The sequence below is a fragment of the Corvus moneduloides genome, chromosome 13 (genome assembly GCF_009650955.1).
Source record: "Corvus moneduloides isolate bCorMon1 chromosome 13, bCorMon1.pri, whole genome shotgun sequence".
NCBI classification, from domain to species: Eukaryota; Metazoa; Chordata; class Aves; order Passeriformes; family Corvidae; genus Corvus; species Corvus moneduloides.
In genome coordinates this window covers 9,722,105-9,735,677 of record NC_045488.1, presented here as the reverse complement: position 1 = coordinate 9,735,677, position 13,573 = coordinate 9,722,105, and the positions used below count along the sequence as shown (strand labels likewise).

The following is a 13,573-nucleotide window of genomic DNA, read 5'->3' as shown; positions in this document are numbered from 1 at the left end:
CCTCTTAGTGGGTCACGTTTATCAGCTGATGTTGTATCTAATCCAGTGGTAGCCTGAGCTGGAGAGGAAATACCCTCCCCTCTTGCCTCCAGCACTGGGGTTGCACAGGGTGAGGCAAAGGGATGGCAGTGACTACACTCAGCTTTAATTTAACTTCACAGCAGGTTTGTCCATCACCTTTAGGGCAAAGAGCAGCCAGCAGCCGAACTCCAGGCTGTCCATCCAGAGTGTCTTCACCCCGTGGGCACCCAAAGGAGTGCCTGGCTGATTCTGACAGCTGGCAAGGAGGGCATTATTTCTCCTGTCCCTGCACCCCAGAAAAGCTTCGAATGTGGAACTTGCTAACAGTGTATCCTGAGCTTGTTTTTTAAACATAAGCCATGAGTCAGGATGGGCCAAGGCAAACATGGCAGTGTGGAGCACAGCTGGTCAGCTCTGCTGGCTGCTCCGCAGGCACCACTGAGTGGAGGCAATATTGACATAATGTAAAATTGACGTATTGTAATATTGATATATATTACATATTGACAGTGTAGTACCTGAAATGTTACTGTAACACAGGGCTGTGCAGGTGTGTGACATGACCCCTCGTACCGGTGTGTGACGTGTCCCAGGGCAGTGACACCTCACCCGGGGCTATGCAAGTGTGTGGCGTGTCCCACTGTACAGGTGTGTGACATGACCTCTGTTCAGGAGTGTGACATCACCCGCTGTTCAGGTGCGTCAGCTGGTCCCCGCCCGGCCGGGACGGGGCGCGGGCCCTTTAATCGAGGCCCCTCCCCCGCCGCCCGTCCCGCCCCCGCCGCTCAGCCCCTTCCGCCCTGCCGCCCTTCCCCGGCTCCCATTGGCCGGCTGGCGCTGAAGTCCCGCCCCGGCGCCGCCAGCCAATGGGAGGGGCGCTGGGCGAGACCGTGGCCAGGTCGGTGCGGGGCCGATGGCGGCGGGTCCGTGAGGGGGGCGCGGGGAGAGGGGCGGGAACCGGGACCGGGACGTCCTGGGGGGAGCGGGGTCTCATGAAACGCTGAGGGGAGCGGAGCCCTAGGGGGGAGCGGGACCCTTCTCAAGTGCTGAGGGATTTGGGGTCACCTGAAGCCCTGAGGGCAGCGAGACCGTCTGAGGGGAGCGGGAACTGAGGGGATCGGGACCCCGAGGTGCCACGGGGAGCGGGGCACCCTGAGGGGAGCGGGACCCTCCTGAAATGCTGAGGAGATTGGGGTCCCTTGAGGGTGTCGGGATCCTCCTGAAGTGCTGACGGGGTCGGGGTCCCCAGAGGAGCTTGGGGAAGAGTTCGGCACTCCCTAAGGAGGGAGCTGTGTCGGGGGCGGCCGGCGTGTCCCACAGCAGCGTCCACCCTGGTCCTGGATGTTGAACTCCCCCGGCGCAGCTGAGCCCAGCCCGCAGCTGTGGGTGCCGTGCCCGGGAACCAAGGAAATGCCATTAAATCGTAGTGGTTTCACCTGAAGAATCCCTTAGAGGTAGATGGAGAACGTTAAGGTCAAGGTTCCATAACAGTGTGGGGTTTTCTTACCTATGCCTGACCGTGACAACAAATTGTTTGTGGAGCTGAGGATTGAAGAAAAAAAACCAACAACAACAACAAAAAAAACCCCTTACAGCTGTAGGCTGAGCAATAATTAAAGTGCTCAGGCAAGTTGTAGTCTTCATGTAGCAAAATGAAGCCTTGTTATTCAGGTTGAACTTAAGTGAAGCTTGAGCTGTGCTTATTGAAAAAAAAGTTCACTTCCAAGAACTTAAAATGTGGATTCTTAAACTGTAGAGAACTAAGGACTTATGAAAAGGGTAACTTTGCTCAGTTTTTAATGTCTCTTGGTAGACCTGCTGTATGTTTTGACCATAATTAAAGACAGTTCGCTTAAGTGACTGTGTTGCTTTTTAATGAAATTATAGAATGTAGTATTTAAAATGTGTAGCAACATAGTCTTATAAGGTGGTTTGTCCACGGGTAGACAAAACAAAAAAAAAAAAACCAACTTGGAAAAAGATTACTGATTGCTGAAGTTTGAGTACATAACTTTTCTAATACTGCTGTTAAGAGTGGCACTTCTGGATTTGCCCTGGGTACAAGAAACCTTTGTGTGTGTGAGTGTTCACACCTGCCAACTTTTTGTGCATTCTCTGAATCTTTCATGCTAAGAACTGAACCCTGGTATTGAGGAAACTAAAAATGTCTGGGTTTTGTTACAGGTGCTACTGGTGTAAAAGATGAGGCTGAATGAGAGCCGAACAAGATCCTTCCAGGCTCCTGTCACTGTCCACAACTTCCCGGGCAGGCAGGTGTATGTGTTTCCCAATGGCCGATCTGACTCAGATGAGTCCTCAGAGGAGGAGCTCAACGTGATGGAATTGCGGCCCAGGGGCAAGGAGCAGCAGCGGGGCAGCACTGCCCGGGACAGGCTGGGGGACGTGGTGCTTCTGGAGCGGGAGATCACCGAGGGGGATAACCTCAACAAGCTGGCCCTGCAGTACGGCTGTAAGGTAAGGGCTGCCTCTGCTTGGGGCTAATCACATCAGAGGGGTTTCATGTGCAGCGGTTTCCAGTCCTGTGGTCTGGTAGTTTTGACACTGGAAAGTGTTGGCCTTCTCTGTTTTATGAATGATCAGTGTCTGGGTAAAACTGGATAAAGGCAAAAAAATCCCCAAACAAACACAAAAAAGAGTTGTTCAGCCAACAGCCTAGGAAGATGTTGTCAGCCTCATACCCTGCCTGACCTACTTTCCTGTTTAATTTCAGTGACTAAGTGCAGGTTGTACTAAGTTATTTCAGTGAGGGCAAACATTAGGAAGCTGAGTGTAGAAATTAGGGTCAGGGCTCTGCTCTCAAGGAACATTGGAGTTTTTGAAGCAAATTTAGCAGTACAAAGAAACACCGCCGTTATGGGTGAGGTTTTTTGTTTATTTTTTGAAACGTATCAGCTTACATTTTGCAAGGAAGGTCTGAGTCTGACAGGGTTGGCTGTGGAAAGGTGCCAAAGTTCAGTCCCAGAATCCAGGTGGGGTGTGTGTGTGGGTTTTGGTTGTCTGCTGTCATCCCAAAAGCGGTGCACAGTTCAGGTGCCTGTGGGCAGGAGGAAGGGTGTGTGCACAGTGAGATTTCTCTGAGTTGGAACCCACTACACAACACATTTTCTTTGTTCCAAAGCAGAGCAAAACTGATGAAAAGTTTAATTACCTGGTCTGAACATTAGAAGCCGTCTGTTGTTTAGCAGTTTGAGCTGTATTTTTAGAGCCTCCTTTTTCTGCAAGCTGGACTGTGATTTCAGAGTTCCATGATGCAAACAATTGGCCAGTGACTGCAGTGGGGATAATGATATGGCTCTGGCTTCACTGCTGCAATGCAATTGCAGTCTGTCTTGCTTAACCACACAGCAGCTGTGTGGTGCAGCTGAGGCAAGAGGCCTTAGAGGGATTGCAGCAATTCCTCCCCTCCCATGCCCTTAGAAACAAAAACAAAACAAAAAAGGCACCCTTGCAGGTTCTGCTGATGAGCCTGATGCGTGCGGAGAAGCGAGTCTGGTAGGACTTGAATAGGCCTTGATTGGCCCCAGGAGAGCCTGAGAAGGCAGAGCTGAGCTTTGGTTGGGTTTGGAGCTGTGGCTGTGTGGTGCTCTCAGCAGCAGTTGGGTGAATTCAGAGGATGGAGATTCTGGACAGTTCTTTGGACTGTGGTTTGAAAAGTCCTGCTGTGCCTCTGCACTGTCACTCAGAGGGCCCAGTCCTGTCCCTGCCATGGCTGCTTCTCTGCTGTCCCGCTCCTGGAACCTTTCAGCCCCTCTGAAGGCTGCTGGCCCTGCCCAAGGGAAGAGCAAGCTGATGGAAGGGACCACGTAGTTAGTGTTCTCCTCCCACAGGAAAAGAACTGTCCTGCTGCCTCCCTCTCTTCCAGAAAGGGCACTTCTGACTTGTTCCAGTTAAATTGAACAAGTACAGAAATCCTTATTGTAGGAGATTTGTGTATTTGTCTTTTTAAGGACTGGCATGACAGTTTTCATGTGTTTTGTTTTATTTGCACAATTAAACAGCTCCTGAAAGGTCACCAGGACAGCAGTAAGAGGAACTGTAACCACAGATATATAGGCAAATGTGTGTAAAAATCCAGGATGAACTTCTTGAAATCAATGAGAACTTGACATTGGTTTCAGAATCCGCTTGAGGAGGGGGTATTAAGACAGTGCAACAAATAGCTCTGTGCATGTGCCACAGATAACTTGGCAGGGATGCAAAGCACTTCAAAATTTTTATTTTTACTCTTGACCATTTATAGTCCTGGGTTGCTTTTGGCATTGTTCTTAGCTGGGACAAGAGGAGCTCACTGCAGCCAAAAAAATTGATTAGAGAAAATAAGCCTAAATGCTTGTGCAGCCCAATCTCTCGCATGCTTCGTTGTTCGTTGTTTCTGTCTGAGTGCTGCTCCACTTTCTGTTTGTAGAGCCTTAGCACCACACTGCAGTATTTGATTGCAGACACCACAGGGGATATTTACTGTCCCAGTAATTTGTTTTCATTGGAACAAATCCAGAAATTGAAGCAGCACCTCAGTTAGGAGGCTCTGGGTGAGATTGTTATTTCATAACTAAGAGATTTTGCAGGGTTTAAGTCCGGAGGTTATGCTGGGGCTGGCTGTGAGGAGCCTGAACTAGTGGCTGAGGATTCCTTTTGCCTCAGGGTCCTCAGATCAGGTCCTGGATTAAATGTGCCATTTTCAGAGTTCTCAAGCTTTGCAGAGTAAACATGAGATTCAGGCATCCATCTCATCTCTACCTTTGAGCAGAGTGCTTAGGAAGTAAAGTGGGTTTTTTGTTTTAGCTCTCCAGTTTCCTTGGCAGCCTCAAGTGTGTGAGTGTGTAGTGAATGCAGGTCCTGCTGTAATTTCTGAAAGAGCAAAGCACAGTCCCTTGTAGTGTGTCTCTTTGGTGTGATGTATGGGAGGTGGTTTACCTGTTTGTGTTGCCTTTCTCTTTGGTTTGGCTCTTGCTGTTTTGTGTCCTCCAGCCTTTTCCTCAAGGTTCTTTTCGTATCTCCTTGGCTGCTGTGGAGAGCTCCTGGCACGCACTGACATCCTGTTCCTTTTCTTTGACAGAGGGTTTAGTGCAACTGAGGAGTTGCTGTACTTACTGGGTGGCTGTGAGTGGCCACTGTATTAAGCATCTTCTCTTATTTAATGTTAAATAAAGGACACTGCCTTGCCTTTGTCTTTGCATTGGTACTGCCTGTCTCTGTGTGTGATGCTGCACATGTGGCTTGTTCTTCTTTGCTCTTCCTGCTCTGGGTGGGAATACAGCTCACAGACAGGAACCCTACACAAGAACCAGCAAAGGTGGTGACAGGAGCACAGAGGTGATTGTTGTTCAGCAGGAGCACTGAGCAGCTCAGGAGGAATGAGCTGCTGGTCCTGCAGAAGAGAGGTGCTGCTTGAGCAGAGGATGCTCTTGCCTGTGTGGCAGATGCTCCCCTGCTCTCCAGGCTCTGCCCTTGTTTTCAGAACTGGTTTGCTCCCAAAGTGGAGCTCTGATCACTCCGAAATCATTTCCTGAGCAGGAGGGGAGTTTTGCCTGCTCACACTGGTGGTGTGCTCTCACCTTAAGCACTCATGTGTAAGGTATGAAAACTGTTTTAAAAAGGATCTGTTACAAAGATTCTTCTTGCCTTAACTAAGTGAGAGAAGGGAAAATAAAGCAAAAGGAAGGAAAAGCAGTATGGAGCAAAACACAGCAGGTACAAGAGCACTAGAGGAGGTGGTAGACTGGTTTAGCAGGGGACTGACTCTATCCAGCAGGACCTAAAGCACCCTGGCACAGCTGGGGAATCTCTGCAGAACACCTAACCACTTGAATCCTGGGCCTGCTTTTATTCCATGACAGCTCCGTGCACACTGGTTTATAGCTGCTTCCTGCCTCACTCCGGGGTTGTGCTGCAGTCACTGTCTGTGTCCTTTCTGGATGCCGTAGGTTGCGGATATCAAACGTGTCAACAACTTCATCCGGGAGCAGGACCTGTACGCACTGAAGTCCATCAAGATCCCGGTGCGGCCACACGGGCTGCTCACGGAGAGCACCAGGGCGCTGCGGCTGCCCCCAGCGGAGCCCGCCCAGCCCGGCCTGACACGCGTGGAGCTGCCAGAGCCCGACCCAGGCGCGGGCGGCTCCGCTGGCGGCCGGCGCCTCAGCGAGTACTTCAGGGGCATTGACCAGAGCATCCAGGACGCCGTGCAGGTGGAGGTGCAGCTGAACGCGCAGCTGAACGCGGAGTACGGCATGGAGGCGCTGGAAAGGCCCCTGCCCGAGGCAGGGAAGCGGGAGACTGGTAACGGTGCAGACTGTGGAATCCAGTGGTGGAACGCCGTTTTTATTATGCTCCTGATAGGAATTGTCCTGCCAGTATTTTATATCATCTATTTTAAAACGCAAGGCCTGGTGGCCCGCACCTTTAACATAACCTCAAATGTTTCAACAACTGGATTGGAAGGGAAATTACCACAAGGCTCAGTTGTAGGAAAAAAATCCTAAGGGGAAGGGGCAGCCCACTCCAGCCTCTCCAGCAGTGATGCCCATGTGCTTATGACTGACTCAAGTGCTTCTAAGGGGATACAACAATACGGATTATTTTTATAAGTAGCTGATGATGTAATCCTGAATTTGACTGAAAATGAGGTGATGTGATTTTTGATGGAAAAATAAGGATGTTTTGTTGCTTACAGAGATCATCATCGAGGTGGCTTAAGAGTTGGGAACTCTGTTTAGGGGAAAGTGGTTTGTTGCAATTCACTCATTGTGGTTGCTTCAGCTATTTCTTAATGATGTGTCTAGAAGCAACTCCTTTGCTGCTGAGCTAGAGTGCGCAGTATTAATGTGGTTGGAAAGTTGGGGGTTGTTCACATTTTAAGGAAACACTTTTTGCTGGAATGGAAGGGGGGGGGGGGACACTTTTTCTCAGAAGTGTCATTTTTGTCTCTTGCAGACCATGGTGGTTTTGGCCTGCTTGAACTTAATGATGCATTCTGGGGCTCTAAGCTGGGTGTGCCAGGGCACAAGGACGCTGCCAGCACCCCACCTTGTCATCCCCCTGAGCAAACCTTTGAGCTGTGTTCCATTAGGATGTGTCAGGCCCACCCCTGGGAAGGGTGAGCCCAGACCTCTTCCCCACAGTGAAACCCTTCAGAGATGGCTCTTGCGATCTGGAGGTCCCAGTGCAGGATCTGCACTGTTCAGGGTTTTGCTCAGCCCTGCATGGCCCCAGGTGGGCAGAGGGTGTTGGAAGAGGACAGGAGAGCAGGAGAGAGGAGTCACATGCACTTCTCAAGGGTTCATTTGCTGGCAGAAGGTCTAGTCAGTATTATTTGCTAAAAAAACTAATAATAGTCTACAGTGGTGCTTCTCAGACACCCGGGCTTGGTCATGGAATTACTTCCGTGTGTGCAGTCTGGGCAGGAGTGAAGTGCTGAGCTGGGTGCAGGTTGCAAGGTCCAGGACTGAAGTCCAAGAAGAAGGAAGGATGAAGCCTTTATAGGAGAGGACTGTGCAGCTGCTGATTGTGACAGGTTTCTGTGAACTGACAGTGTGCATTAAAAAGCTTCGCAGGGCAGTGGAGACGTCGGTCAGTCCGAGGGCTGTGCTCTTCAGGGCCAGTCAGCAAACACCACCTGCTGCAAGGGAGCAGCAAGGCAGCCCTTGGGAGCTTCGCTAAAGTGAGGAATTTGCCTCAGAAGTTTGATTCAGCAAATTCCAGACCTGTGGGCAGAGGTGAAGGCTTTCCTATACCAGACACTAAGGGATTTTGCGTGGGCAGCTGCCATTGTTGCTGAGGGTGAGGGCAGAGCTGGTGGGCAGGTGCAGGAAGCACTGTCCTCCCCACCTCAGCCCCGTCCCATTTGGAGCTTCCCAGCTGCCAGCAGGCCCCCAGGGCTTCTCCGGCAGCCCGAGGCCTGCTGGGGCAGAGCAGGGGCTGGAGAGGGGCTGTGGTACAAGCACCTGTTGTACAGGTGTAACCTCAGCCTGGCCTGAGGAAGAGCAGCCTGGCAGTGTCTGCCTGGATGGGGAGGACTGAAGCTTCTCCAGCAAGGTGAGGAGCCCCACACCACACAAGCAGAACCATGTGCTGTTACAATGAGAACCTATGTTTCCGGCAGTTCTCAAAAGTGGGAACCTAATTTTGTAAATGAGCACTCTAAAGTATCTTACAGTGAACAAAAACTTGTATTTTTCTTCTATGAAGAGCTGTATCTCTTGGTTCTGGGGAGGGGGGGATTCTTACATTTTTAAATAAAGCCACATGAAATAAAAGCGCAAGGGGCACAGCTTGTGCGTTTTTTGCTATCACCTGCCTTAGAAAGTGGGGTCCTTTGCAGCCTTACCTCAGCCCCTGCAGTGAGAAGCAGGAGAGGAACCGGGGCTGGAGGTGGGACGGGCCTTGGGCTCTCCACTCTGAATGGACCCTGGTTTATCTGCCAGTTCCCGTAAGTGTTTTGTAAAAAAGGTTCTTAGCAAGCATCAGTCCTTGAGTGTAGTAACAAGCGTGTGTGAATTCCTGTTGATGAAAATGCTCATGGCTGCAGTTTCAAACCAACACCTCGCACCTGAATTGGACAGCTGGAGGGGGCAAGGACGCGCCAGACAGGACCACGTGCTCTGCAAACACGAGAGAGGCCGGAGTACACAGTAAAAGCCAGTATCTTTACTTTAGTGAATGCAGGATACAAATATTTTACAACAACCTCTAGCATTTTCTTAACCATTTGATAAAAAGTTCACTAGAATATTTATTGTATATTGAAGAAAAAACAACACATTCAGGGAAAAAAATTGAGATTAACTTATTTTTTTTCTTAAAAGATTCGTCTCAAGGATGGCAACAAAGTCCAGCTTGTGCCGCCAAACGGCTTATCAGCATTAAACCGTGAACAGCTTCTTGTGAACTGTTGACTACAAACATTTACCAAATACATAAATCTCTTTTAAAAAAGCCATTTTAAATATAGCAAAGCAGTGTTCTCTTGCACAGCAAAGTGAAGAAAGGTTCTACTAAGATTTAAATGTTTACATTGGTTAAGTCTTTCGTTCACATTCGGATTTAACTTCTGCCCAGGATCAATTGTTAGGAGTTGTTTTGTTCCTTATTTACTATGTATTTCTTGTGCGCACAGTAACTCGCAAGTTTCTGATGCATTAGTGTCCTTGGAGGGAAGGCAAGGCTAAAGCAGTTCTCTCTGATGAGTCCCTGACACCGTGGCATTCTCAAAACTATCGTGAGAGCTCGAGGATGGAGGTGATTTGTCACAACAGAGATAAAAATCTTAAATCATTCAGACCTGACTGGGTTCAGCCCAGGATTGGATCCACTTGCACTTCAGTCAGCAGAGATAATTTTAAAAAGTTTTTTTTTTTTTTAAACCTGTTGAAATATCTGTGCTATGTCATTTTTTTTTTTTATAAAACATTTTTACAATTTCTAAAAAAGTATGTTTCAAAGTGAGTTACTAGTTATTAAAAACCAGGATTCCCATGTCCTCGGTGGCAGGAGGTGCTCCCGAGAGCGGAGGGCTGTGGAAGGACGTTTCTGCTGGGGCTAGGGCAGCACAGGGCCGCTCCCTGGCCCAGCTCTTTAGAACTGATTCTTTCTATTTTTTTTTAATTCATTGGTGCAATTTCAATACAAACTCTAACCCTTGTGTAGCTTTGTCTTTAAGAAAACAGTAGTTTAAGTACTGTTTAAAAACCTGCATAGAAATAAAGACTATTGAGATACAGTCAGCAAAGCCATCTGATAAGGCACACAAGAAAATAGACAGTAAATGTGAATGCAGAACTCCCACTCGGATGTACAGCAAAGTTCATACAGGTGCATAAATCATGGAACTCACATCACTAGTCAGAGCAGCAAAAGGTTCCAGGGAGCAGCAAGTGAATTCGGTCACTGGGGAACACAGCAGCCACTGGAACGTGTCCCGTCTGCCTCCATGCTCCTGCCAGCCAGGATGAACCCACGGCAATAGGAAGCAGTTCCACGGGAAGGGCTGGGACTGGAGCCCCTGCGGGTTTTGACGTTGTCAGGACAACAGGGGACAGGGCTGGAGGCCGCAGGTACCACACAGGGCAGCCGGCCACACTGCACCGCCCTTCTCACCCCTCCCTTACAGCATCAAGGGATTTTCTTAACTGCAAAAAAAAAAAAGAAAAAAAAAGGCCCAAGCAAAAACGTAATAAATATCAGGGCTAACTCTGAAGAGTTTGGGCAATCCCACAGGACTGCAGCTTCCACCCAGAACTAGCACTGCCAGCCTGGAGGTGACCGGGAGCACCTGCGGGATCACAGCCCCGCATCCAACACCAAACCTGCGCCCGGCCCTGTCTCACGGCACAAGGGGGCTCTGCATTCCTCCCTCTTTCTTGGAAGCAGCAAATTTTTCCCAAACCACTTGCCAACTCACAAAACCTTTTGCGCTCCTCTGATATGTGTCATTTCCCTATCATGAGAAATTAGGTCAAGTTTTTCCACTGGTTTTTTTTTCCTCCTTGGAAGAGGCAGCTTTAAAATGATGCCTTAAAATGTGTTGTAACAGATTTTTTATATTTATGCAGGATGAACTTAACACCGGATTTTTTTTTTTTTGCCACTTTGCTATTTATATACATATATATAAAATGTATAATGAAGCTTAACCATACAGCACAGAGATTACAATTGAACGGCACACATTCACCACCAGTGAGGGGGCCAACCCCTTTATACACCCTCTGAAAAATCTGGATAATAATATTAATAATAATTAAAATCCAAAGAAAGTACAGTATATTTAACAAAATAGTAAATATTAAACAGTGAATACTCTACTTAATAAGGACCTCGCCTTGTTTCAAGTTGGCGTCAATCCACAAAAATATACTTTTTAATCTGGTGACCGTACAATACATAGGTACTTACACCAAAGGTGATAATATATTTAGGATGCTATATACACAAAGAGTTTGGCTCAAATTTAAATTTACATATAAGTGTTCATGGCTTATTTTTCCCCCAAGGTTCCGCCTGCAAGTTTTTCCTTTTCATCTTTGAAAGCAAAAACTAGAAAGTCAAAATAAGATAAAACTATACTCTACAAAAAAGCTACAACATACAGCTTTGGCTTATATAAATAATTCATAGCAGAATGTGTTCAAAAGTACTGTATATAACTTTATATATAGTCTTCAATTCATTAGGGTATTGTTTTCTTTAATATAAAATATACATGAGCTAAAATCCGTTTCTATATTTTTCAAAGGTATGAACGTAAAAACAAATTTGTCAAACATATTCCAATTATAACTTAATATATTAATTTTATTTTGTTAACGTTCTATTTTCTAGGCTAATATTTTCTGAATATTTCATGCGAGTTCTCTATGTCTCTCTTTCACTCATTAAAAAAATCACTTCTTTGACCCAATACACTATTTTTTTTTTTTTTTGCACGTGCAAAACAGGGTTTTTGTTTTTATTTTTATTTCTTATAGCATCAGCCCTTCTCCATGCACCCTCTGCAATAGAGACCCATGCCAGGTTGGGTAATAGAAAGGTCAGTTTATGTACAGTATTGCTTTCTTCTTCCTGCTTTTCTACTGCTCTGCTGCTACAAAGCAATTATTTCTTAACTACGAGTAACCATAGAGCTGACTACACACAGGGACGGTACTACAGGCGAGCCCTCGCTCGGGTGGGTGTGGAGGAGGAGGAGACACTGCGGGGACACCGCTCTGCCATGGGGCTGGGCTGGGGTTGCACACGAGTCCAGGTAAGTGCCAGACTAGAGATCAAACCTACTGGATTGTTCTGTTACGTTTTACCAAGGGACATCTGCAGCTATACAAGAGTTTGTCATAAGTGCCTGATGATTGGTGTATGCTACACACACTAGCACATATATATGCATGTGAAGATATATATATGCATGTATGTATATACATATAAATATACTTATTCATGTCCTTATTTATAAATTTAGATATGTCAGGACAGTTCATTTTGAGAACACAAAACTGAAAGGGCAACACTGTGGGTTTATGTCACCCACGTGTCCATCCTCATTCGTTTTACCGAGGGACTCTCCCGATCTTCTGTGTTGGGCGGCCGCCCCAGCACGACGGGGGAGTGGAAATCGCTGCGGGGATCCTCGCGGTCGCTGCCATCGTAGGAGCTGCTGGAGCTGCTCAGGCTGTCAACCGGGGAGCGCCCCAGCTCCTGGCGCGACGGCGGCGGTGGCGGCTGCGGCTGCTGCGGCGGGAACCCGGAGGGGGTGACGCGGTCCCGGGGAGGGGAGATCGGTTCGGATTTGATGTTGATGTTTTGGTTGGTGTTAATGGAGAGATTGGAACCCTGAGATAGCTGGCTGCCAGTGCTGGGGAAAGAAAACAGAAAGGCGCAAATAAGGAAACAAAAAGTGAAAACCAAGTGACAATTCATGTGTTTGTGACGGTGAGGCCTTGGGGCTCAGCACATTAATCAATGCACCTTACTGGGAAGAGCAAAGGAGAAAAAAGCATTAATTAAAGGTCCGAGCTGCATTTACAGAAGTTCAGAACAAACAAGGATTTCCTACTGCCAAACATTTCAGTCATCACACAGGTGCCTCCTTGGTGAGAAGCTGAGCCTGCAGGGACACGGCTCATTAGCTGGAGGTGACTGCAGGGACAAACACCCTGACACACAAATGCTTTGCAGCACAGACAAGAGGTTAAAATGTGCTCAGTATTCCCCTGGTGCAGCTGATCCAGCAGAAGAGGCAGAAGCTCCCCCAGTGCTGCCCTGCACCGGCACCCCGGGTACTTACACAAGAGAGCTGAGGGCCGCGGGACCGAGGTGGTGCTGCTGCCAGGCAGACACCTGCCCCAAGGACAGCATTCCTGGGGAGTTAAACCCCTGCAGGGCAGACAGGTCTGCGCTAGTCAAGGAGTAATCTAAGAGGGGAAAAACAAACAAACAACGAAGTAATGTACAGGGGGGTTTATATATATAACATACATATATAAATAAATGCAAATACAAAGGCTTTCTGCCCAGAACAAAGGCAGCTGATCCAAAGGAATCCAAACGTGAAAACTCTGGGAGCAATCCTGCCAGCCTCACAGGGAGCTTAACAGTACAGATGCCTCCAAATGAAATTCTTTTTTGCATTCTGCTTTCAGTTCCTCCACATTGCTGTCTTGGAGCTTCTTCCAAACCCACAGGTACAACACATTAATGCATTGTGTATATACAGAGGTGTGCACCTTGCAGCAAGACTTGGAATTTTTGAAGAGGTTTGCCTACATGGACATTTCAAAATGAAACAAAAAGGGTAGAATCCATATGAGTCAGGGTGGATCTTGGCCTGAATTCACTGCAGACACCTGGGCTGTGGTTCAGTCCCAGGTGGGAGGTGGCAGCTCCTCAGACAAGACACAGGGACCATTTGGGTTGCTCACGATGCCACAGAGCTCCTGGTCCTACAACCTCCATCCAGACCCAAGCCATGAACAGCACTGGCTGCCCAGGCAGTCACAGGGACTCTGAAAAGGCAGGGCAGGGGCCGGGTACCCAAACC

The 13,573-nt window shown here is 48.0% G+C and overlaps 2 protein-coding genes across 9 annotated transcripts in view; one reads left to right on the top strand and one right to left on the bottom strand.

Moving 5' to 3' along the window:
- Positions 1 to 911: 911 nt before the first annotated feature.
- LYSMD4 (LysM domain containing 4) lies at positions 912 to 10,202 on the top strand. Its single transcript, XM_032122482.1, is given in 4 exon segments — positions 912 to 944; positions 2,206 to 2,496; positions 5,967 to 6,509; positions 6,511 to 10,202. Coding segments are annotated over 3 exon segments (885 nt in total). The 5' UTR covers positions 912 to 944; positions 2,206 to 2,223; the 3' UTR covers positions 6,580 to 10,202.
- The window catches only part of MEF2A (myocyte enhancer factor 2A), an 82,729-nt gene continuing 77,822 nt past the window's right edge, over positions 8,667 to 13,573 (bottom strand). For all 8 annotated transcript variants that reach the window (XM_032122476.1, XM_032122470.1, XM_032122469.1 and 5 more), the window contains 2 exons: positions 12,821 to 12,947; positions 8,667 to 12,388 (listed from right to left, as the gene is read on the bottom strand). In XM_032122476.1, the coding sequence (XP_031978367.1) occupies positions 12,052 to 12,388; positions 12,821 to 12,947 (464 nt within the window). In that variant the 3' untranslated portion in view covers positions 8,667 to 12,051. The remainder of the gene's footprint in view (positions 12,389 to 12,820; positions 12,948 to 13,573) is intronic.